The 25,448-nt window shown below is 42.8% G+C and overlaps 1 protein-coding gene and 1 long non-coding RNA gene across 4 annotated transcripts in view; one reads left to right on the top strand and one right to left on the bottom strand.

Moving 5' to 3' along the window:
* Positions 1–3,217, top strand: part of fbxw7 (F-box and WD repeat domain containing 7) — a 111,381-nt gene extending 108,164 nt beyond the window's left edge. For all 3 annotated transcript variants that reach the window (XM_028017082.1, XM_028017083.1, XM_028017084.1), the window contains one exon: positions 915–3,217. In XM_028017082.1, coding sequence (XP_027872883.1) covers positions 915–1,183 — 269 coding nt within the window. In that variant the 3' untranslated portion in view covers positions 1,184–3,217. The remainder of the gene's footprint in view (positions 1–914) is intronic.
* Positions 3,218–15,340: 12,123 nt separating this feature from the next.
* Positions 15,341–21,139, bottom strand: LOC114145095 (uncharacterized). The gene is made up of 3 exons (XR_003595612.1): positions 20,974–21,139; positions 19,873–19,876; positions 15,341–15,352 (listed from the first exon to the last, which is right to left on the bottom strand). It is a non-coding gene; the product is annotated as an uncharacterized LOC114145095 (long non-coding RNA).
* Positions 21,140–25,448: the final 4,309 nt, after the last annotated feature.

The following is a 25,448-nucleotide window of genomic DNA, read 5'->3' as shown; positions in this document are numbered from 1 at the left end:
AATTGACGTGCTGGAAAATCTAATTTTAGTTGTCACTAAAAACTAAAATGAGAAGGACAAAAATAAAAACAGAAGTTGTCGGTGAGCCGTTCTCTCGCTGCATCAGACCAGAACTGAGCAGAGGAGGTTTAATATTTCAGTACGTATTTCCTCATTTCCTTTCCGTCTTCTGGCAGGAAGCACAGAGCAGCTGGACGGTGCAGTGGGTCAAGGTTATTCATAGAAAAATATTTAAATCAAAAAAGTTGGATCAAAACTCTGGCATCTCAGAAAGGCCAGTCGGATGGCAAAAAATTGACAAACATGCACTCTGAATATTCGTCCTAAAACATAAATGATGTCAAACTGTTTCAAAAATAAACTAAAAATCTTCTGTTGCAAAAATATTCAATCACATTTCAGCAACAAGGCAGTACAAAGGGATTTACATCATGAAAACATTTTAAAAAATCATAAACATGTCAGACGGTGACCAACTGCGAAACCAGTAACAAACATTACATTTTGACGAGTGCCATTAAATCTGTGCAGGTGGGTTTTTAGCATCAATTTAAAGGAGCTCGGTGTTTCGGCTGCTTTGCAGTTTTCTGGAAGTTTGTTCCAGATTAGTGGTGCATAGAAGCTGAATGCTGCTTCTCCATGTTTGGTTCTGGTTCTGGGGATGCAGAGCAGGAACAGAACCAGGAGACCTGAGAAGGTTTGGAAGGATGATACAACAGTTCAGTGATTTATAAACTAACAGAAGTATTTTAAAGTCATATTTTCACAACTACTGTTTTCTTGGTGTATTTTTTGACGGTTTCTCTTGGTTTTTCTTATCCGGTGGAGTTTGTGCGCTGAAGCCGAAACGCCACCAAACAAATTCCTCATCCTTTATTCTCCTAACCGTCTTCTCTCTGTCTGTCTGGGTCCAGGTCCACACAAGCACCAGAGTGCCGTGACGTGCCTCCAGTTCAACAAGAACTTTGTCATCACCAGCTCCGACGACGGCACGGTCAAGCTGTGGGACCTGAAGACGGGCGAGTTTATCCGGAACCTGGTGACCCTGGAGAGCGGCGGCAGCGGCGGCGTGGTGTGGCGCATCCGGGCGTCCAACACCAAGCTGGTGTGCGCCGTGGGCAGCCGCAACGGCACGGAGGAGACCAAGCTACTGGTGCTGGACTTTGACGTGGACATGAAGTGACAGGAAGTGGTGTGGGGGAACACGCCGTGGAAGGACGAAGAGAGCGACCCGCAGAGAGAAAGAGAGAGAGAGGAGGAGGGGGACGGGAGCCCGGAGACCCAAAAACTCTTCACCTTCACTCAGAGAGTCTGCAATCACAAAAGCCCGACGCTGTCCGCATCTACCGTTTGAGTTCCTGCTACGGACAAACTCAGTTCCTAAGAGTCCAGTCCCCTCTGGCCCCCGACCCCTCCTGCTGAAGGTGATCTGGAGGGAGAAACGGAGCGAACTCTCCTGAACCAGCCGGCTTCGCACAGAAGACCCGCTTTCGCTCGAGTCAGACAGATTTTCAGATGTACAGAGATATTATTTTTTAAAACTCCCCTACCCACCCGTTCACCCCCTCCATCCCTCCTATCAGAGCGCGTGCATACAGTCATCACACAGCCATGATGACTGACTTCCCCTCACAGTTCCTCCCAAAGAGCTGCTGGACGTGGTGGTGAGGGGGTGTCGGGGTGGTCCAGTCCATTTCCGTCACTCTGTTTCCGTTCTCTGCACTCGGGTTTCTGGACTCTGATTTCTCCACATAAACACAACTGTGAATTTCAGGATCTGAAGAGGTTGTTTTTTTTTTGTTGTTGTTGTTGTTGGTTTTATGCTTCATACAGAATTTCAGTATTAGAGGAGGAATCCGGTCCGGTCCAGTCCGGTCTCTGTTACCGTCAGTGCTGATCAGCTCTGGGGGGAGGGGGCTTCCTCAGAAGCTGGAGGGCTGAGGACAAACACCTGTACTATCCACTGACCCTGACCCCCTGACCCCACCCTGCCCTGACCCCGCCCCCCGGAGTGGCCAAACTGAATCTAATGCTGCTAGAGGAACCGGAACCAGAGAACGGAGCTTCTACTTGCTGTGACGTTTTAGTCCACAGGCGAAATTCCTCACAGGACTCTGTACGTTTGGACTTAAACGGACTTAAACCAGAAACGCGACGTGACGTGATCACCATCCTCCGACCTTTTTTTTTTCTTTTTTTTTTTTTTTTTTGCATTTGTTTTTTTTGTTTTGTTGTTGTTTTTTTTTGTGTGTTTTTTTGCCACTGAAACTTGAGCCAAACGTGCCTCTGCGTTTGAGGCTATGAGGAGGGAGCGCGTCCGACAGAAACGGACAGGAGACACAAACAAGGGGGAATTGTAACACTGTTAGAGAACGTGCGAGTTTGTGTCTGTGTGTGTCTGTGTGTGTGTGTGTCTGTGTGTGTGTGTTAAAGCGTGTTAGCTGGCAGCTTGTTATCACATTCCTCGGGACAACGCTTCTCCAGCCTGTTCTTTGGGAAAAATGTCGAAATGCTGCGTGGACTGGCTTAAAAAAGAAAAAAAAAAGGTTAAAAAGAAATCAAACTAACAGATGTACTGATTTTAACTTGTGAATGAGAGAATGGCCCATATGTCTGTGTGAGAGACTGTTTTTTTTTTCTTTTGCCCCTCCACAGGTGTCTGAAGCAACAGAGGAGACCACCATCAAGCATCAGCTGGCAGGTCGGGCCGCGGCGCGTCTCGGTGTTCCACCGAAACGAACACGGACAAAACACCTTGTAGCCAAAACAAGTCGTCTCAAAACCTCCCAGAGTCACAGCTCCAGCTGAACTGTGAAAGTGGTATAACACTGTATATTAAAAAAAGAAAAAAGAAAAGAAAGAAAGAAAACAATCTCGCTCTATCTCCTCCTGTTGTTTTCTCCGTCTGTTTTTAATTTATGATCTGGTTTGAGAAATCAGATTTGTTGCAGGTGTTTTTATTTTGTTCAGTTCATGTAAAACTGCCTGGCAAAAAAACAGCAAAAAAAACAAACAAACTAAAAACAGACAAAAAAAAAAAACCTGAAAGGGATTGTGTATTTGTTTGATTCACTTAGAATTTTATTTTCTTATAACTTAAGTGCAATAAAATGTGGGTTTTTCTTTTTCATTTCAAGCATATCAGTTGTCTGTTTTTGTTTACCTCTGTGAAGGCATCTTATATGGTCAATAAAGCAAAACTATTTGGTTAAATTCTCCTGGATGGTTATCATCTCAGCTCCTCAGTTATCCTAATTTTTCTAGGATGAAGTGACTCAAAAACAAATAACAGCAATGATTTTAAAAACAAGAATCGGGTGGAGAAGTTTCAAGTTATGGACTTTCTCAAGACTAAAAAAGACCTTGTTACAGATGGAAGTTCAGTTACCTCACAAGCTGGAGTCTGCAAGTTCTCCCTCTGCATCTGTGGGTTTTCCCTGGGTACTCCAGCTTCCCAAAGACAACAACTAGCTGTGTTTTTGTTGAGAAATGTGCACAAAACTGCCCATATTCCGATAATGTGGAGAAAACACAACTTCACAATTGCGGTGTTTCCATTAAATAACACAAGTAATGTCACACCTGAATACTTTTGCTCACGCAATAAGTCGTTAATCTTCCTACTACTTCCTGTCGTTTTCTTCGTCGTTTCAGCCAGGCGTAACTGTTGATCACAAGCGATTTTTTTTCTCACATCACTCGTGATATGAAAAGAGTGTTTTGATTGGAGTTTGCGAAATACATCTATTTCGATACAGCTGGAAAAACCACCTCATCCTAGCGCAAGAACTTACTAAAATATTATTTTTTTTATTGCCATGCTTCTAATAAGCAAATTTATTTTCGTAATTCCTGTTTGCGCAATTTTAAGCTTTACCTTTGGGATTTTGTCTTCCATCGGTGATGTATCATGAAGCCACTCAGTTCGAGCAGCAACGGAGTCGGCCCACTGCTGCAGGTTTCCCCCTGTTGCCTAGCGATGGCTGGTTTCTGGCCCAGGAAACAGTTTACTGTGTGGGAGCACTGAGGGGGCTGCACACCCTTACATGAAGGCGTGTACGTGTGTGTGTGTGTGGAGAGGGAGACGGGGGTCTTTATTATAGTTGGCAGGTCACTGCAACTGTTGCTTCCCAGACTCGCATCATGTTTGGTAAACAGCTGCTCTGCTCCACTCAGGTGCACCTTTCCTGCTTGTAAACTAAATGGATGTAATCTAGATTTATATACTCATTTCTGCTGTTTAGTTCTGGCCGAGTTGGCCCTTTGTTTCATGTTTAGATGCTGCAGTTTGTCACTTTTACCTCCAAACAGTCAGACCAGGCCTGTAATGTTTTAAACTTGTGTGTCAGCACTTATGCAGGATTTGCAGAGGTGGTTCTTGTTTGTTTCTGAGCTCTTGCTGCTCTTTCTCCTGTCATTTTCAGTCCAGTGGCCAACTTCTATTTTCAGAAGAATGCCTTTTTGTTAACATGCAAAGCATACAGTGGCTCAGAAATGTGTTGTTGACACGGTGGAGACATTTGTAGTTCTTTACAGAGACAGACTTTGCTGCCATTTCTCTAGCTGAATTGGTTGAGAATAGTAATGAAATAATTTGGCACCCAGGAAATAGACAAAAGAAGTTTGGCACCCAGAAAACACTGATTTTGACCCCATTGTAAATGCTGATCATACGTGTAAAAAAATCTTATTGGTTGTGATGTGAAGAAAAAAAATATCATGTTCCGTTTGGTGCAGATCAGATGAAATATGTGGAAATTAAAGCCAAACCTCTGGCCATGGTGTGACCCCCCCTCCCCCCCCCCCCCCACTTCAACCTGCAGGAAAAGTCAATATTTTGATCACTTTAGATTCCCAAACTCACCAATTTTCAAGCCAAGAAAAGTTTGATGAAATACAGAGCTTAAAAACGACTCAAAATGAAGTTCAATCCAACATGGCCCCCATCCTGCTTGTTGTAGACCAGGCCTGGACTTTGACCCAGACTTCTATAGGTCCTGGGAAGTTCTGTAAGTGTGACAAACTTCAGACCTTTGCAGTAAGGTAACCTAAATGCGGACGGTGTTTTGAAAGTTGCCAGGTGGCGCTGTTGAGCTCTTTCTGTTGCAACTTTTGCAGAACCGTATTGGTACATTTTCACTAACGCCAACAAAATTCGGTGAGTTTTCATATATTGTTAGACCTTCAAAAAGTCAATATATTTCTTGATCAGGCCTAATAATGAAAAATATGCTTGTTTTTGTATCAATAATTATGCAACTGGTGAATTTGTTTATTACATTTATTAAACTGAGCCACTATTATTTGGTTCATTTTAATAGCCAAATCATTAAAATGAGCAATAGACGTGGAGAAATATTTTAGATATAAAAAAATTATCCAGTAAAAATACTGTAGGCTGTTTGGTTTTCAGAAATTTAAATAGTTGTTGGCGCTGCGATGCATTCTGGGTAAATGAGGTGCGCTAGGTCCAATCCAGCTATTTCCGCTGTAGGAAACATCGTAAGCTTTCTCAATTGGAACCGTGGCGCTTTGAAACTAGAAAACACAAGGAGTAATGAAGATGAGGAGGACCAGACGGAGGAAGAGTTGGCCGAAGAAGCTGCTGTTTGTGCTGCTGCTGTCATCTTCATAAGTGAAACGATGCATGACGCCCGTCTCTAGTCTCACGGTAAGTAGTTGACGTGCTCTGTCTTTTCCGGTCTTCAGTCCGGTTAAACCTGTTTAGGTTCCGGTCTTCAGTCAGCTGGGTTAAACCTGTTTAGGTTCCGGTCTTCAGTCAGCTGGGTTAAACCTGTTTAGGTTCCGGTCTTCAGTCAGCTGGGTTAAACCTGTTTAGGTTCCGGTCTTCAGTCAGCTGGGTTAAACCTGTTTAGGTTCCGGTCTTCAGTCAGCTGGGTTAAACCTGTTTAGGTTCCGGTCTTCAGTCAGCTGGGTTAAACCTGTTTAGGTTCCGGTCTTCAGTCAGCTGGGTTAAACCTGTTTAGGTTCTGGTCTTCAGTCCGGTTTGGGGTCTCTGGTTTCACATTCAGTACCAGCGGCGGTGGAAATAACGTTATCATTTAAAACAGCTTCCAGCTTCCTGCCTTTATCGTTTCTCCCAGCGACATTTGCTCGCCAGCCGGAGGTTTAGCCTCCAGCTAGCTCGGCTTGCTTTTAGCTTTAGGGTAACGGTCACCTGTTGGCTCCTTCTTCAGTTTTGCTCCTACAAATGACTCCATATTTTTGAAGTAATTGTGAGTTTTTACTTAACACAAACAGCGTTTTATTTAGTTGATAGGAAATTGACAACATATTTAAGCCAACATGTTTAACTAATTGTGGCTCACTTTAAAGTGGGACGCTGAATAAATTAATTCAAAGATTTTTTTTTTCTATAGTCTTCAGTGTCAGATTATGATGCTGCCACAAAAGGTTAATGCTAAACCTTTTTATAAATCGTTTGCATGCAGAATTGGAAGCATTTTACTGAAGAATAAACATATTTTATCACTGATGACAAAAATCTTCTCATTGAACAACCAGGTTGTCAAGCATGATGGTATCTTCCTTGTTAATCTCTAAAACTACAATTATCCCACTTGACCGGTTAATTCCGTAAACTGCTCTCTTCACTTCTGTTTTTACCCACACTTGCTCTATATTCACTGAAAACACTTTTTTTGTTTTAATTAAGATTTTTTTTTTTAATGGGTGTAAACATTCAGAGTTCACACAGCGTAACAAACAAGATAGTCTGCTCTGTAGCAGACACTGATGGATCCCCGCTGGCGGTCCTCAAACGAGCTTAACATCAGGAAGAGATGAATCATCTCATTCCTCCAGGTGATTAGCCATTTATCTACTTTACTCTTGCTGCCACAATTGCACTGCGCATCCTGTTGATGAATGAATATGCCCCCTTTTTTTCCCCCCCTCCATTCTCGGCGCTCAAACGAAGCACGTCTGCTTGCCACCCCAGCAGCACTAACTCATCCAGACACAAACAACACGGCGTGAGGGACGGAAGGGGCGACGGGATGCTCTCCGCCAGGAGCTGATGGCGCGGCAAAAAAGTTTAGGGAAGGGAAGAGCTTTGGATGCTTCATTCAGTGTATCTCCTATCTCTTTGTTCGCTAATCCTGCCCTAAAGCGCTGCAGCCCCTCTAATTGTGAGCAGGTTTTCTAAAAGGACCGTAGCATCAGAAGTGGTCGTGTTTCACACTTCAGCCTAATCCCGTTTGGGAGGTTTTGTTGCAGCACATCAATGGGTAATGAAAAGGTTTAATCGCCATAAAGCTGCAGTCAGTGGTTGATGACGGGGAACATTTAAATCTCCTTTTCTTTCCTTTTGGACAGCTGATGTTCGTGTTGATCATTAATGCTGACCTCCTGATACGAAGGTCAGGAGGTTCCTGCAACCCCACAGCTGCATGAATGCACCAACTGTTACCCTCCTCCCCTCTCCCCCATTGCTACTCAGGTTTAGTGGAGGTATTTCAAATTCTTCAGCTTTAAAGGGACAGTATTATGCGAAATCAACTTTTTTTTTAATCTTTACATCATTTTATTACATTATTCCTTCATCACTAGAGTGTTGCATTGATTCTTTAATGCAGGGGTCTCAAACTCCAGTCCTCAAGGGCCACTGCCCTGCAACTTTTAGATGAGCCTCTGCTGCACCACCTGGATAGAATAATTAGGTCATTAAGGTTCTGGAGAACTGATCTGCACAAGGAGGAAGAAATTAAGCCGTTTCATTCCAGTGTTTTGTACCTGTGGCACATCTAAAAGCTGCAGGAGAGCGGCCCTCGAGGACTGGAGTTTGACACCCCTGCTTTAATGCATGTTTGAGTAATCCTTTAATCTCCATGGCAACCATGCAGCGGTGGACCTATTTCCGCCTTCAAGAACGAAGCTTCTCCTCAGAGCCTCACTTTTCAGGTTTCTGAGCTTCTGCCTCACAGAGCAGCCCTCCCTCCACTCTGCTCCTTCAGACTAGCCAGGAGCAATTGGCAAACATCTGGTTGAACTCCACATCTGCTGAGCTCATTATATGAGCTACTTCTCAGTGAAATGCTGGTTAAAAACAAAAAACTTTGTTACAGAGTTAATAGAGGAGTCATGTTGACTTCCTGAAAGTGGAGTTTCTGAAAGAGCAGGATTTTTTTAAAGAGACAGAAGCTCAATTTCAAGGCGTTAAATTACTTCGCTATAAAATGCTATAAAAGCCACATAGTGCCTTTTTTTCCCCTGGGCTATAAAATGGCACTACGTGGCTGGAATACTGCCTCTTTAAAATCAAAAACTACCTCAAGGCCAAAGGTGAGAAATCAAGAGGAGCTGCTCCTCCAGAGTCAGCTGTTATAGCACATGAATCACGTGGTTCTAACTGTGACGTGAATGTAGTCGTCCTGCTGGAAGGTGAACCTCCACCTGTTTACAGCCTCCATCTGCTTTGTTTATCTCCATCCATTTCCCCATAAACTCTAACCAGATTCCCTGTCTCTGCTGAGCAGAATCATCCCCACAGCATGATACTACCACCGACTTGATTGTCTTCCTCTTCAGGGTGTCACTTACAGTGACTGTAACTCTAAATTTTGTTCTCATCTGATCTGAACACCTTCCTTCATACTTCCAGTGTCTCCTACATGGCATGAAAAGTTTCATAATCTAGCAGAGAAAATCTTCAATTCTTCTATTAACCACCTAAATATCGTCTCAGTCCACAAACCGATCCACAGCTTCTGGCCTGTTTTTCATCTTCCTCTTCTTTGACCTTGTTCCTGCAGGTTTTAAATGTCTCGCGGTCAAAATGTGTTCACATGCGGCAGAGACCTGCGAAGGAGCATCGGGCTTCGTGCCACACCGGAGCCCATCTGCAGGGCCCGCGTGCGTGGGTGGTGAAAGTACGTCGGAGGAGAGGAGAGGATGGCAGCGCTGTAGGTAGGAGCCTCCCCTCCCCGCTGACTGTCCGGCACCACCTGTCCCACTCGGCTGAACCGATGGGAACAAGGTGTGCGATGGTGCGCTGCTTTCATTTATCTGCAGAGGAGGAGATGAGTAAGCAAATCCACTCTAGTGGTAATTATATGCCCAATTTTCTGCAACAGAGAGCAGATTGAGCACTGCAGTGTTACATCCGCTACGTTCCTGGTTCGTTCTAAAATGGGACAAGACTTGGTAGGGTTACAAATGATCCAGTGTCAGATGAATGTGTTTGCACCCTTTTCCCCCAGGTTTGAAAGCTGGTAAGTGTGTGTGTGTGTGTGTGTGTGTGTGTGTGTGTGTGTGTGTGTGTGTGTGTGTGTGTGTGTGTGTAGCTGGGGCTCCACGCTGCCTGCTGGGTTTGGCAGTGACACTCTGCGGCTCCTGAGCAAGAAACTGAGAGCTGCAGGTGGAGTTTGGGCGTGACAAACCCTTCTGGACCAGACATGTGATTCAGCAGAGCTACTTAAAGCTGCAGTATGTAACTTTTAACTCAGGGAGGAGTTGGAGACCTTTTTTTTTCACAGATTATTTATTTTATATTTAGCTGTCATAGCATTTTAACAAATATGTAAATATTATATTATTTGCTTCATACTCTACCTTTAATGTCCTGACCTCATGAATAATCAGGTCACCGGTGAAGTCATAGTGCCGAAGTCTTAAACATCCATCTTCTATTTATAGTTTTCTCCTGCAGGCAGGCTCCTTCTGGTAATCTTCTAAAATGTTTCTGATGAATAATTCTCCAAGCCTTCTGAAGGCGGCTAAGTTGTTCTTTAGGCTTTAGCAGCTTTTTCAAACTCTTTCTGTTCGAAAAAACCTTGTAGCATCCAGTCAGTGACCACAGGTTGTGTAGAGGGTCCTCAACAATGAAATAAGAACTGAGCATAGAAACTGAATGCTACCTGTCCTTGTTTGGTTCTGGTTGCAGAGCAGAACCAAACGTCCTGAGGGGTCTGGAAGGTTGATACTGCAACAGCAGATCTTTAATGTATTGTGTTGCTAAGCTGTTCAGTGATTTATAAACTAACAACAGCATTTTAAAGTCTATTTTATCAGTGTAAGGACTGTAGAACTGGGCGATGTGTGTAGTAGATTGTAGATTGTGCAGTGTGCGCTGGGCATTACACTAAGGAAATGAGGAAGGAAGAGGTCAGTGGAGAGCACCGGAGTTGAGCCTTTTTTCGTTCTGCGTCTTCAACAGAAAGAGAAAAAGGCCGGAAGAGACGATAAAGCCGATAATTAAAATGAGGTCGATAGTTTTAATTTATCGTACGATTAATTGATTTATCGTTTATCATAACAGGCCTAGTACCAGACAGGTTCTATTTAAGGTTTTTCTTGATTCCACAGATCTGGCAGTAATCAGGCCTGGGTCTAACTAGCAGTAGCATTCACAACAGGCTCTGCCAGCTGCAGCGTATCAGACAGCCAGGGGAGGACGGATGGCGGGGGAAGAGGAGCGCCACACAGAAGGTGATTAACATCGCTAAGAACCACCTCCTGGGTCTGATTGGTTGTTTCTTGTTAGCACTGGGAGAAGGCCGAAGTTTGATTTTTTTCACAGATTTTCTGTATCATACCAAAATGAAAAGCGTTGGTCTTCATTGGGTTTTTCAAGATAAAAGGTCCAATCCAACACAGAAGTTATAATTTATTCACACACAGAAATATTCACACACTGGCCTTACATGACCCGGGACCTAAATCCAGAAACAATCTGATTGGTTGACCTAAAAAAAGAACCCTGAATCTGGATCCTCTCTCTGTACACTGTCCTGTTTACAAAAGCAGTTTGTACAAACTCTTAACAGCAGGGAGGCGAGCCTGATGAATAATTTATTATTCCTCATCTTCCTCTTCTGTCCTGGCAAAAAAATAAAATAAAATAACGCGTCACCTTTGAACCAGCTTTCTGCCAAACGATTCAGCTTTCCTCAAACATTTACAATATCAGTCTACTAAGGAACAGAGCCAGAGCAGAAAGCTGCATTCATTCAACAGGAAACCGGTTTGGGTCGACTGAGCTGGAGCTGATTGTCTGCCTGCTGTGATGTTTATGAGAGTTTCTTTTGCAAAAAAAATAGCTGACATTCATCTGCACATTTATTTTTGTATAGTTAAGACGCCCGAGGAATTCCATCAGAACCTCCCTGGAAGGTCCAGAGGATTCTCTTCAAGTCAGAGTGCTGCAGCGACGATGGGAGGAACCTCTGCTGCTCATACAGATGTTTGCACAGCTAATTAAATACATATCTGGCCATAGATCTCTCTCCACTTTGTAGAAAAACTGTGTAGAGATAAATTGCTCATTAGAAGCCTCCACGTCTTTGAAAACATCCGCCGGTTCAACGTTATGAGCGGCGCCTGTGAGCCTTTGATTAACGATGCTCCTCCCCAGCCGTCTGCTCCCTAATGCAATATGCATGCATTGTGTTTTTTTTTTTTCCTTCCCCTTTCGTTTCCTCCCACCATTCTAAAAGGACTGATTACACGCGCGGCAGAAATGAATAATACGGACTGATTTGGTTCATTTCATTTGCATGTCTCATTTGAAGCTTCGTAAGAAAGTCAGTAAACAGAGGGAGTGAGAGTCTGTTTCCACACGGTTTGGTCCTGTCCAAGTCCAAGTGGGTTTTAATGTGGAAATTGAGTCAAGCTGGACTGATTCGGCTGAGCTCCCTTCAAGCTCATTACAAGTTTTCAATTAGAGGCTGACTGAAGTCCGGAGCGCAAGCAGAATCCCAAACTCTCTGGCCTTTTTTAGCCATTCCCTTTGCTTCTGCAAAGGGCTTTGAATGAGTGAACTGCAGTGCAAAATGAAGAACAGCATTCAGTTTGGTTAGCGTCTAAAAAGAAATATCTCAGAAATTAACGGTTGGCAATATTAAAGGTTTCCTAAAATAAAACCCCCAAAAATGACTGATTAAAGCCAAAATATCTAATATAAAAATAACATTTTGGCACAAAAACATTACAGTACGCCTTGATTAAACCTTATTCTCTCAGTAAAGTAAAAAAACCCAAAAAAAAACAGCTTTTTGCTGTTGACAATAATGTAATCACTCCACTCAAATATAAATAATACATTACAAAATACTAAACATAATGATATATTTTCCTGCATGAAGTCTCCTCAGTGTTTGTGCAGTCGCACATCAAAATGTTCAGATTTCCAACAAAATCAGATTCTTAACCAGGATTTTAGTAGAGAAGAAAAAACATTCTCACTACTGCAAGTACAAATTATATATCACTATGAACAATTATAAAATAACTTGAGGCAATTTTTAATAAAAACTAGTCATTTAGATCAAAACGACTGAGTCAGGGGATCACTTGATAATAGACAAAATAGTCGAGTCAATAATTTCTTAATATTGATAAATAAGTATGTGTTCCGCTGGCAGATTATTTCACTTATAACATGACATGTTTCCACTTACACAACTGACAGTGGAAATTGCACTTTTTCATCAATATTAAGGAATTATCGACTTAAAACAAGCTCCTATATGTTGCTGAAAAGTTTCAACTGTATTAAGATATTTGCACAAGAAACTAGACCAAAAATACTAGGTAATATTTTGTATTTTTGCAGTGCGTTGACTCAGAACATAACTGGCTGATGACACTGAAGTCGGTGTCTGATTGGAGTCCTTCATGGCTGATCATTTTCTGGGCCACTTCATATTCCTTTGAGGAATCTGAAAGCGTTTGATACTAAAGAGTAAAAAGTGTAGTTCTACGCTGAACAAATGACAAGAACACAGATTGAAGTTTATCAAAACATAATATTATTATTATTGATTAAAAAAAATATCTCAAAGGAAGCAATTCAAAGCTTTCTGCCTATCAGAACCACCTTGTATGAAAATCCTGTGTACAGACTGATCAAACTTCAACCAACTTACGGTAATAACTTTATGTGTTTTTGTTTGGTTTGGTGAAAATAACCAAAATCTGCCACGTTTTCTCACATATATTGGTAAAACCTCTTGGCAGCATTACATTGTGGATCACGCATTAACTGCACCTGTGCAACATTATGCTAAACTTTACAGCAGCTCCAAAGATTTCAGAACCTGTCCTAGCAACAGCACCTGCTGTCTGCTCCTTGATCCGGTTGCACTGAACCCTCTGCACGATCGTCAAAACGATTTGGAGAAGGTAGCTCCAGGCAGAGCCAGCGGGCGAACACCAGCCGCCCCCTGATCTATTCGTCCCTGCATAATATCATTTGGAAACCCCCACCTGATCCAGGTGTGCCGTCTCTGACAGGAAACGTTTCTGGTAGCTTTGGAAACCCAGCAGAAACCAGGACGCAGACCGGATATGGTATGTTTGGCGGCGTCGGCTCATCGTCTCATCCCACTCGGTGTCTGACTGACCACAAAGCCTCCTGTCTCATTGGCAGTGGTGTGGAAATCTAACAGATTATGAGGATGGACGTTTTAGGATAGCATGTGGGTGTTTTTCTGTTTTTCTTGCCTAAAGGAGCCTCTTCTCATAGAACAGATCTCTTCTGGTAGAACGCTGAAATGACTGAATGCCTGTTGCAGATTCCTTCGACGCTTCTCCAACTCTCTGCAGAGGAAACGCCCGCTGCATCTCGACATTCTCTGCTGTGCGTTTTAGAAACGGACCGCCCCCCCACCTCTCCGTTTCACCCGGCCTTCCCCCTTCAGAGAAACGAGACGGTTTCTGTAAAATATCGGCCGTCTCCGTGGTCAGGCTCCTGGGTTTTTTTCTCTCCTCCCTTTGAGTTCTTTCTCTCGCTTTTATTTCCAACATTATCCTTCACATCTCATTTTCAGACACTTTGATCAGTGTTGTGTGATGCACATCATCATGCGAGTCCTCTCACACAGCCAGAGGCCACCATCATTATTATCAATCAAAACACAGTCTAGAGCATTGCAGCACGCCAAACTCCATCTGCAGCTTTCTTAATTATATGTAAAAGTCCTGCTGGCTTGAAAAGATGTGTGTCTCTGGATGATGCAGTGGGTGTGTGTGTGTGTGTGTATATTGTCTCCCTGACAACATTCTGGAGCTCCAACTTCTACCTTCAACCTTTATATTCACTTGAACTCTGTCTGTGTTTGACGTCTTTCTCTTCCCATTTTGTTCGTCTGATGTCAGCTTCTCCAGTCCGACAACATGAGCTTGTTTTGTTTTACTGGTGTTTTTTCTTTCATCTCATCTCTCCAACATCCATAAAATATGTTCACGTAGCCTGTAAACGGGCATCATCATATAAAATTGACTTTTTGAGCTTTACATCATGTTATAATCTCCCGTGGCAGCCACTCAACTGTTTAAAACACTTGGGTGGCCCTAGCTCCGCCTTCCGGGACTAGGCCTGTCGCGATAAACAATACACCAATTAATCGCACGATAAATTTAAACTATCGACCTCATTTTAATTATCGGCATTCTTCTGGCCTTTTTCTCTTTCTGTTAATAACACTGAATGAAAAAAGGCTCAACTCCGGTGCTCTCCACTGACTCCTCCCTTCCTCATTTCCTTAGTGTAAAGCCCAGCGCACACTAAACCATCTTAGAGCTGTCGGCCCATTTTCAAAACCAACTGAAGGTGACATAGTTATTTGATTTATGCTATATAATGGCACTATGTGGCTGGAAAACACAAATGTGCTGACTTGTGTCCATAACCTCAGCTGCTAACAGTGAAGCTAGTGTGTGTGATGCAGGAAGTAGCACAGTCTCTTTTCCTCATTTGTGACTATTAATAAAAGGAGTTGCTTATGGAATAAAACAACTCCTTTGATGTGGGAGTAATTAAGAAAGAAATGACGAGTGAAAGAAAACCCTGTGAATTTCACAGAAGGGGATTAGCAGCCGCATTGCAATTATTATGGCCTTTATTATCCGTTTGCTCTTACTGTGTTTCAGTTATTAAGAGTAATCAAACAGGGCCAGCGGGGGGAGCTGGCTCCCTGGTGGGGCATTTTATCCCCACCTCCCCAGAGTCGCACCCAAATTTAAAAATTAATTGATATCAATCTAGGGGAACAAAATACAGGACTTGGAGATAAAAATGTCACCACAAACCCATCATGTATATTTTAAAACAGATTTTGGATGTCTGAGAGAGCAACAATCAGTAATTTTTCATTTTTCTCCTAATATTTTCCAAATGATTAGAAGTGTCGGCTGCTTCAAGATCTCACGATTGAGCCGACACAGCAGTCCCACTGCAGTCCTCAGAGGTTTTATACGTCCTGTTGTAAAATCTTTGATCGCAGCCCAAACACCCCCCAACTTCCTCCTGATCATCATTCTGTTCCAGTTGGATTTTTTTCTAAATGTTTCGTAGCCTTACATATTTCTCTTAGGCATCTCCAGTTGCTTCCTGTCTCGTATTGGTCTGATTTTAAAGATCCTGTTCCTGCTCTGTGGACCTTCTAGTCGCCTGACACTAAATTGCGCATTGAAATGCATCCAGTTCATCAACCCAGCAGCTTTCTCAGTTACCAGACAGATGGATCCTTTAAATTCCCAAAAGCTGGTTAGAAAATCTGGTGATTTAAATCAGTTCTCACACACACACACACACACACACACACACACACACACACACACACACACACACACACACGAAAGACAGTCACACAATTATTTTTGCATGCAATTTTAGTTCTTTTGCAGAAAAATTACAGTATGTTGTTGTTTTAATCACAAAGAAAAAGGCTTAAATGTATTTTACACTTGGTTTCAAACTAAAATATCTCCTTGCTGCTTTGACAAATCAAAAATAATCTTTGGTTCTAATATGACATGTAAGAGGAATAGAGACTGAGGAAACTGTCAAGACGACAGAACAATAGCTAAATAATGAGTATAATCAGTACTACACTCAGTGATATTTAAAGCTGCAGAATGTAACTTTTAGAATCAGACACAGTTTTTATCTTACATATTTGTTAAAACTGTCAATATGTTGTGGCAGTATAATATAGGATAGATAATCTGTGAAAAAAAAGTAGTTCCTCTGTCTCCTCCCAGTACTAACTGCACAAATACACCACTAAGTCAAAAACAACCAATCAGAGCCAGGAGGAGGGTCTTAATGCTGTCAATCACTCTCATGCTCACTCCCTCCCGCTTGCTCTTTGCTACACTTCAGCTGGTTCACCACAACATAGCCTAATGCTAATGCTAGTTAGCATGGTCACCAATGATAGCAGATAAACGGTTTTCCTGTAACGGTGTAAGTTGTTTGTCTGCCATTAACACATTTAGCAGCGAATACATTATGTTGACTCTGCAATATCGCATGGACATCGGGGGCAGTTCCCCTGGATTGGCAGACTGGGGTGGTGGTCCCCCTGTTCAAAAAGGGGGACCGGAGGGTGTGCTCCAATTATAGAGGGGTCACACTCTTAAGCCTCCCTGGCAAGGTCTATTCAGGGGTCCTGGAGAGGAGGGTCCGTCGGATAGTCCAACCTCGGATTCAGGAAGAGCAGCGTGGTTTTCGTCCTGGTCGTGGAACACTGGACCAGCTCTACACCCTCAGCAGGGTCCTGGAGGGTGCATGGGAGTTCGCCCAACCAGTCTACAAGTGTTTTGTGGACTTGGAGAAGGCGTTCGACCGTGTCCCTCGGGGAGCCCTGTGGGGGGTTCTCCGGGAGTATGGGGTACCGGGCCCTTTGATACGGGCTGTCAGGTCCCTGTATGACCGGTGTCAGAGTCTGGTCCGCATTGCCGGCAGTAAGTCAGGCTCGTTTCCGGTGAGAGTTGGACTCCGCCAGGGCTGCCCTTTGTCACCGATTCTGTTCATCACTTTCATGGACAGAATTTCTAGGCGCAGCCAAGGTGTTGAGGGGATCCGATTTGGTGGCCTCAGGATCTCATCTCTGCTTTTCGCAGACGATGTGGTCCTTTTGGCTTCATCAGATCGTGATCTGCAGCTCTCGCTGGAGCGGTTCGCAGCCGAGTGTGAAGCGGCCGGGATGGGGATCAGTGCCTCCAAATCCGAGGCCATGGTCTTGAGCCGGAAAAGGGTAGAGTGCCTTCTCCGGGTCAGGGGGGGGTGTCCTGCCCCAAGTGGAGGAGTTTAAGTATCTCGGGATCTTGTTCACGAATGGGGGAAGAAGGGAGCGGGAGATCGACAGGCGGATTGGCGCAGCGTCTGCTGTCAAGCGGGCGCTGTACCGGTCCGTCGTGGTGAAGAGAGAGCTGAGCCAAAAAGCGAAGCTCTCGATTTACCGGTCGATCTACGTTCCCACCCTCATCTATGGTCATGAGCTTTGGGTCATGACCGAAAGAACGAGATCGCGGATACAAGCGGCCGAAATGGGTTTTCTCCGTAGGGTGGCTGGGCTCTCCCTTAGAGATAGGGTGAGAAGCTCAGTCATCCGGGAGGGACTCAGAGTAGAGCCGCTGCTCCTTCACATCGAGAGGAGCCAGTTGAGGTGGCTTGGGCATCTGGTCAGGATGCCTCCTGGACGCCTCCCTGGTGAGGTGTTCCGGGCACGTCCCACCGGGAGGAGGCCCCGGGGAAGACCCAGGACACGCTGGAGGGACTATGTCTCTCGGCTGGCCTGGGAACGCCTCGGGATTCCCCCGGAAGAGCTGGAAGAAGTGGCCGGGGAGAGGGAAGTCTGGGCCTCCCTTCTGAAGCTGCTACCCCTGCGACCCGACCTCGGATAAGCGGAAGAAGATGGATGGATGGATGGACATTATGTTGATTGACAGCGCTTAGACCCTCCTCCTGGCTCTGATTGGTTGTTTTTGGTCGGGAGCAGAGCATTTCTTCAGACAACAATAGCAGCTCATTTCACAGCAGGCCATCACGACATGGTGACAGTTTTAACAAATGTGTAAAATAAAAATATATATTTTTATAAAAGTTACATACTGCAGCTCAAAGTGTCAACCTAAGTGTTAAATACAGGTCTATCTGATAAAACCTAAAAAGATCCTCTTCCATATTCTTTGCATTCTCATAGTTCGTTCATATGCGCCACCTTTTAAATCCCGAGAAACAGATTCTGAATGCAACCGGTTTCATCAAACTCACTTTGAATCATTCTTTACCTATTGCTCGTTCCCAGCGGAAACAATATCCAATATCCTGTTAGTTTCCCGCCAATAAGGATTAAGAAAGGGAAAGAAAGATAAAGCAAATTACCGCTCAAACCTGTCAAAAGTCCAAATGAAGCCGCTACCATCGTTCCCACGTGAAGCTATTTGGTTTTGTTGTAACATTTTACTTGGGGCTGACATTCACAGCTACCTCCATCGCTCCTCAGGAAGGAAACTTTGATAAGGAAATGATAAAACTTGAAAGAGGGAAGTCGTCATTAGCAGGTTTGTTGTCGTTTCGATTTCACTGCCAGTGTTCAGAGCGTTTTTGAACACAGACCTCTGCATAATTTATGCACAGCTATGAATTAAATATGGCTTCTCACTGCAGTGATGGGAATTGAAAAAGATTTGACATTTGTTTTACACGTTATTTGCCGAATAGTCTGACAGTCTGGGGCATTTAGACGAGATGAGTGACCAACTGGATGGAGATGAACCTTACTGTTGCTAATTTTCCTTCTATGTTTTCTCAGCTTTTAGCGCCTGTTTCAAAGTAAGCACACGTAGCTCGGAAACAAAATTAAATTTCTTTCTTTTTTTCCCGTATTTCTACCTACGTGGATGCTCTCAGGCTCAGAATGATCATTCTGGTAGCAAACTGCTGCTCTGTTTTTGTTAGCAGTCCACTCTGGGCCTCATTATAATCACTGCATGTTTATTGCTGCTGCAATCACACAAACTGGATCATAATGTTCCTCTCCCCTCTGTCATCACACATCATGTTACTTTAAATGCATCTTCTGCTCCTGAAAACAACTAGACTAACACTGTTGTTAATTGTGACTATTTAGACGGGTTTTGATGTCAGAATACTTCAAAGAACGTTTCGTAGCAGCACAAAATCTAGCTAGCACTGTCTAAGAAAATGGTGGTGGCGTTCAAGAACCATCTAGAACCTTTCCAGGTAGAAGATACGCCACTCTTAGTCTGACTGGACTTTACCTTTTAGAGGTTACTTTTCTGAAATGTTCCCATAGAAATTTCTGAACTTATTGGGGTCTTCCCTGGAACCTTACGGTAACAAACCCGTCTCTGGTTACTTACTGACTATATTCTAAAACTTTCCTGATTTGTACTTTCCTGTATAAATGTTTCTCTCGAAAAAAACACACCTGCACCGCGGACTTTAGAAGAAAACAACGCTGCAGAGCGGAGCCAGGATGCAGCGGCTCAGTCAGAAGAGCAGTGAAATACACGTGTGTCACTATTTGTCTTACTGTACTTTGTATTTTTTTTTTCATAATCATTTTTCTTTTTCTCCTGTTCTAATCCAATGACTCGGGTCGCGGTGCTGATCTCAGCAATTTGAAGCCTTCAGTTCGTATTGATGATTAAAATGATTATTTTACTGTACAGTAGTTATTTGTAAAAAAAACCCAAAACATTTATACAGTACTTTTATTTGTTAAACAAATGCTTGGGCTTGTAAAAAGGTTTTGTTCTTTGGTTTCAATGTATTATGGAGTATTTCATTGTATAATAATTGTAAAATAAATAAAGGTTCCTACTTCGTGGATTTCGCCTATCACGGGTTCTTTTTGGAACGTAACCCCGTTCCAAACGAGAACGTGAAAAACGAGGGTTCACTGTATTCACTTTTCTAAAACCTACTGGGTATTGTCTTGGAACTTACAGTGAGTAGTTGTTAAAAAAGTAAACACTAACTTCTGAAAAGTACCCAGTTATTTGCATTAGAAACCTTTAAAAATAAACAATATGTTCATTAAAAAACCCTCTATGGGTATATTGTCCAGAAATAGTTTTTTGCCCAAGAATATTTACAACTCTTAAGAATTAAGCCAGTAAAGAGATAACAGCTGTGAACATCTGGAGACAGAAGATTGTACATCTTCTGATGAATGCTAATGATATGCTTCCTAAATCCATCTGTCTGATTGGAAACCACAAGAAACCAACTTAATGTACCAGAAACTAGTTTTGCAGACCATCCTTAACTTTTAGAATAAAAAAGTGGGATTTGTTAAGTATCCTCAGATTTCAACTAAATAGTGACTCCTGCTCGTTTCAATCAGGTATCCTCTGTTTAATTAAAATCTCAATCAAACAAAAAGGAGAAACAGTAAACACTATACATTTCCAGATTCCTTCCGTTTGAATCTGTACTGTCCAACACACTGCGCTGAATGCAGCCAGAAATCCTAAAGTCAAAGATGGCATATAGTGAAAATTACACACTTCAGCAAGCATAAAGTTTTGATGATGATGAATAAAAAGTAATTATGACAGATTATGAGGAATATGAACGACTCACCGATTAAAGACAGTGAAAGATATTTTAAAAGTAGTCAGATACAAAGATGGTGCTTGCTTTTGGACTTTGTTTTGATTTCTTATCGGCGTACAAGAGTATTGAAAGTTTTGAGGTGGAAGACAATGATGTCCCCTGGATAAAAGCTCCTAATCTGGCTCACATAGATGAGGATCATGGGTGTGTGCCTCCAGTCCAGTCCTGCTGCTCTGACAGCCCGGTCTGCTTCACAGGCCTCATTACCATCCTCTGAGCCCTCCTCGTCTTTTCTACACTCTTGCTTTCCCTGCTGTCTGGGCCGGATCCCTGACTGCCACTCCCATCTATTTGTGGGTCTGTCCACTGCCCTGAGTGGCAGGTAATTACCAGTGAGGTGACAGCAGGCTATTCCAAGAGCTGAGAGGTCATCAAGGTGCTTTCTGGTGCACAGTTTTCCTGGACTAACCGAACTTTCTCCCGTTGAGAGACATTGGGTGGTGGCAGCTTCCATCCACAAGGTCTGAACTCATCTTCCATCACCTGACTTACACAGACTGAGGATATTCACCTTGTCTTACCTGTTGCTAGTTCAAGTGGGCAGGAATGGAGGTACTTTAACTGAAAAATGTAAAAACTGCTAATGGTTGTGTAGGAGGCTCCACTTCTGCTTTTCAAAGATGTATGGTTGTATAATTTCGCAACTCTTTGCAGCTATTTTCATGTTTGAGTGTAAACGTTGAGTTTGGGGGCGTGGCCAGCAGCAGCTTATTTAGATTTAAAGTGACAAGACGCCCTGTAACAGCTCATAGGTAGAACTGAGCAACCTAGAATCTCATTATCTAAGAATGATTTCATGCAAAAAACATTTAATGAGCATGTTTTGTATTGCCCACAGACTTTTCCTAACCTTTTTAAGTAAAATATGTCATCCTTAAAGTGATAGGTATAATGGTGTATTCACACCAAATGCATTTTGTGCATCTGGTTTCCAGTGTAGGTCCATGTGGAGGCATCGAGGGTCCGTTGTGGAGCATCTAGCACAAGCGACATGGAGCATTTTTAGTGTTTCACGTGTCCGACAAATTGGTCAGCAACGGAAAACAACGGCTGGAGCGATTGTGACGTGTCTGACGTTCCCTCTGCTTCCACATAGACTTCGAATGTAAACCTCATGCATAAAACACTCGGTGTAGAGTAAAATGTTCAAAGTGCACATGTGTTGAACTTGAAGCGTCAGAATGAAGGTCTTCATTGCTTGGCTGGAAAACACTTAAAAAGTGTGTTGAATAATAAAAGAAAAGGTACAAACAGATTGAAGTATTTTATTGATTGTGTGTTTTTATGCAGCATCATCTCAGCTGGAACTGGTGGTGTCCTGTTAAAATAAAACATACAAATGGATAATAGAAGTATTATGACTGAAATGCACTGAGATGTTTGAAGGCTTTGTGTTGATGTGGCTTACCTCTGTCTCTTCCTCTGCAGGGTGTTCAGGCTAAAAGATTCCCCAGGGGCCTGAGCACCTTTTAAAGGTTCCGGAAGAGACCAATGCAGATGGTTGGGGGGGAACAATAGAACTATGTACTTTAGAAGTTTTATGTTGCATTCATATTTATAGAAATGTATTTTTAGTGGTGCTTAAAAATGAATAGTATTTGTATGTATTTAGTTTTGCCTTGTTTCTTGGTGGGTTTGTTAATTGGAGCAGCCAGGGACTATAAAAGGCTGCATGTTGGCCACATTGTGAGTTGCTGCTGATGAGACCCTGAAGCAGGGTTGCCTGTTTGTGAAATGTTGGTGAATAAACACCCAGTGGGTCTGCAGCGTTTCTCTGACTCAAGACTCCTACTTAGTCCAGCCGCTAAGGGCCATTCTAACACGCACCATAAGTAGAACATCTAGACAAATGGAGCTGAAGGAGTGTTTTAATAATAGAAACAATGGGTCAGCCGCTCAAACTGTCCTTGGTAAGGAGAAATTTTCAATTAGAACTTGCTAGCTCTTGCTTGTTATAGTAAAATTAGCCACATTATATTTTGGGGGCGTTACAACCAAAGCAATCAGGTTATAATCATATTTTAAGTCTATTTTGTTTTTCACCAGGTATAAAGAAGAGACTCCATCTGCTCCAAAGAATAAAAAACCAGAAACTCAGTCAAGCCCCAGTTCTGTTCAGCGTGGGTAATACCAACATGTCTTCTGTTTTCTTCTCCACAGACGAGTCTTATTGTACACATCCACTCTGGTTACATAAGACCGAGTGACCTTTATTTAGCTTGAGGAGGCTCCAATTTGAGGTGCAGCATAAACCATGCAGGGCACTGAATGACGCATGTAGACACAAAGAAGTGGAAACATTTCTACTTTTGGTGCTGGGAGTCACCAACACGGTGGCAGCATGTTTCAAACCGGGGCATCTGGTGCCTCTACTGAGAAAATAAATCAATATCTGTCTTGTGAATGAGATGATTGAACATGAAAGCAGAGCTCAGGAAACCTGGGGGATGGAGGAGGCTGGGTAAAAAAAATAAAAACTTTTTTTTTTAAAAACCGCGGTCAGTACTTTCAATCTGTGACAGAGACGTGAGGGCGTGGTGGGATCCACCACAGAAACACCACAGAACAATCTGGAAACAGCTGAGTCATCTTGACTTAAACCACACTGCCATGTAAAGCCATCATTTACTAACAAGACGGTGGTTTTTCCACCAGCTGACCTGAGTTCCTACCCTCACACTTTGCTGACATGAGCTTCCCTCATCTTAAAATTACACTACTATTCATTTCCGCTGCGCGATTTGTAGACACAGCAGCAGGCAACACGAGGCTTGAAGTTCCCCGCCTGTGGCTCAGTGATGGATCTGCACCCTGCACTCCAATTGATATGCAACAACTGTCTTCAGATAGGCTTCTGCTACTGCTGCTGCTGCTGCTGGAGTGGATGAAGAAGAGGAAAATAAAGCACGTGCAGGCAGGCAGGCGCAGAGACTCGGATAAAAAACCCCCAGCTTACTTTGTGATCCCACTTCTCTGTTGAGCCCTCGAAAAACAGAGCAGAGCTGCACTCTGAGCTGAACAGACCCGCGGATGTAGGCTGTTAATCTAATGTAAACCTGCGGCTGCTCTGCATTCAGCTCCCTTTTTAACTCACTTCATTTGAGATTCAGAAGTCGGAGAGGACGGTCTCTAGATATGGCTGGATTTCCTGCAAAAATACCTCCCAAAAAAGGCTTTTCTGAGGATGGAGGCCTGATAAGTGAAGTCTGCCATTTTTGGTCAAAGTGTTTTTTAACAGCAAAGTGGGCTTTGGTCCAATCTAAATGACTCGCTGTGTTTTTCAGATGAAGTTGATGTTCTTGGTGCTTCATCACCATTTTATCTGCTGTTTCTATGATTAACACACAATCACCGCCTTTCAAACGTATTCATTCCCCTTGACTTTTACCGAATAAAACTGGATTTATACTAAGTTACACACCTAATAACTAAACTATTAGGTGACTGAATAGATAACTGAAGGACGTTGGTTTCCCTGGATCAACTGTCAAAGTGAGAGTTCATCTATTAAATTGACTGAAGATGAATACATGAACTAAAGAGTGTAGGCTTTTTTCTCAGAGGTGTCTTTGTGAGCCTGCCTCTTTATTATTAAATTCAATATAATTTCAGATTTTTGTATCATTTTTGTCTGGGTTAACATAAAAAGTGAGCTGCTATTGTTACTGGTTAAAACTACAGCAAAATAATTGTATTGATGCACAAATATGAAAATTTGAGCCAACGTTTCTATCCAATGGTAAGACTGCTGTTATGGTAGAATTTACCAATATTTTATTTGATCAAATTTTTATCCAATTACTCGATTAATCGTCAGAATAAATCGGTAGAATACTTGGTTACTAAGATAATCTTTTAACAACATCCCTAATATATATTTACACATTAGCTAGGGCTATCGATCGATAATTTGTAATTGGATAAAAACAAGTTTGCTGTGAATTAGCCATGACTAATCATTATAAAAACGGACTGAGTTAATGAGTTGGAAATGCTGGTCAATTTATTAAAATACGATCTAACAGGCAAAACATGGGATCATTTCTCATGTCTTTCATGCTTTTATATTTATCATTGTTCATATTTTTTTATTTGTTCACAGCAGTTTAGTGTTGCTTCAGTCACGCAAAATGATCCTTTGCTATGTAAAATGTTGTTTTGTCTACAACAGTAAAATAATTCTGGGTTGGGTTTTTTTTGTGCTGTGAGCGACACAAGGCAGAGGAAGAGGAGGAGGAGGAGGAGAGGTGAAGAGAGTGAAACCGTTTTCAGAGATGACTTTTTTAAAGAAACATTACATCAGACCCAAAGAGAAGCAGCTGAAACAGAGAAGAAAATCACATTCAAATTACACAAACCTATGCAATTAATCCCACGTTAAAAAGAGATTAACGGCGTTAAAAGAATGTGAATTAATGCAGGATTAATGATTCATTTTGACAGCCCTATAAAATATATGTAAATAACAAGTGATTTGAATACTTTAGTAAAATGTTGCCTTCATATTAAATAAATAAGCCCTTCTACATCAAAGCCAGAACAACGTCACCATTAAAAAGTGACTAAAGCGGGTTCGACAGTTTACATAAACCTTCACATGTATACGGACTGTCAGCCTAATCAATAACGGCAAAAACATCTTCTTACTTGAAAGTCATTACTTTGACAAATCCACAATTAAAAGCGCTAATTAATTACACGCAAAGCAAAATGTCGCTAATAACGGAGAGCAGGAATGGAGGACAGATGATGGTTCCATTTATGGGAGCAGATGGGTGTTGGTTCTGCTCGTTCTGCTGCGTCTTTCCGAAGCTCGGTTCGGTTCGGTGTCCCGCCCAGACCGCTAAGCTGCGTAGCAGAGGCGTGGTGTCAGCCGTCTGCCAGCCGATGGCAACAACTTTGTTTAGGGAGGTAAACGAGTCTGTTGGAGCTCCAGCAGGGGCCATCTGTTGATGTAGGCTCGGTGACAGCCACAGCAAAGATGTACAGCTCCGGCAGCACTGCTTGTTTGATTATAAAGAGCTGCAAGCACGCTTGGGTGTGTGTGTGTGTG

This window comes from Xiphophorus couchianus, chromosome 5 (genome assembly GCF_001444195.1).
Source record: "Xiphophorus couchianus chromosome 5, X_couchianus-1.0, whole genome shotgun sequence".
NCBI classification, from domain to species: domain Eukaryota; kingdom Metazoa; phylum Chordata; class Actinopteri; order Cyprinodontiformes; family Poeciliidae; genus Xiphophorus; species Xiphophorus couchianus.
Note: the sequence above shows the minus strand (reverse complement) of the source record. Positions and strands in the feature narration are given on the sequence as shown.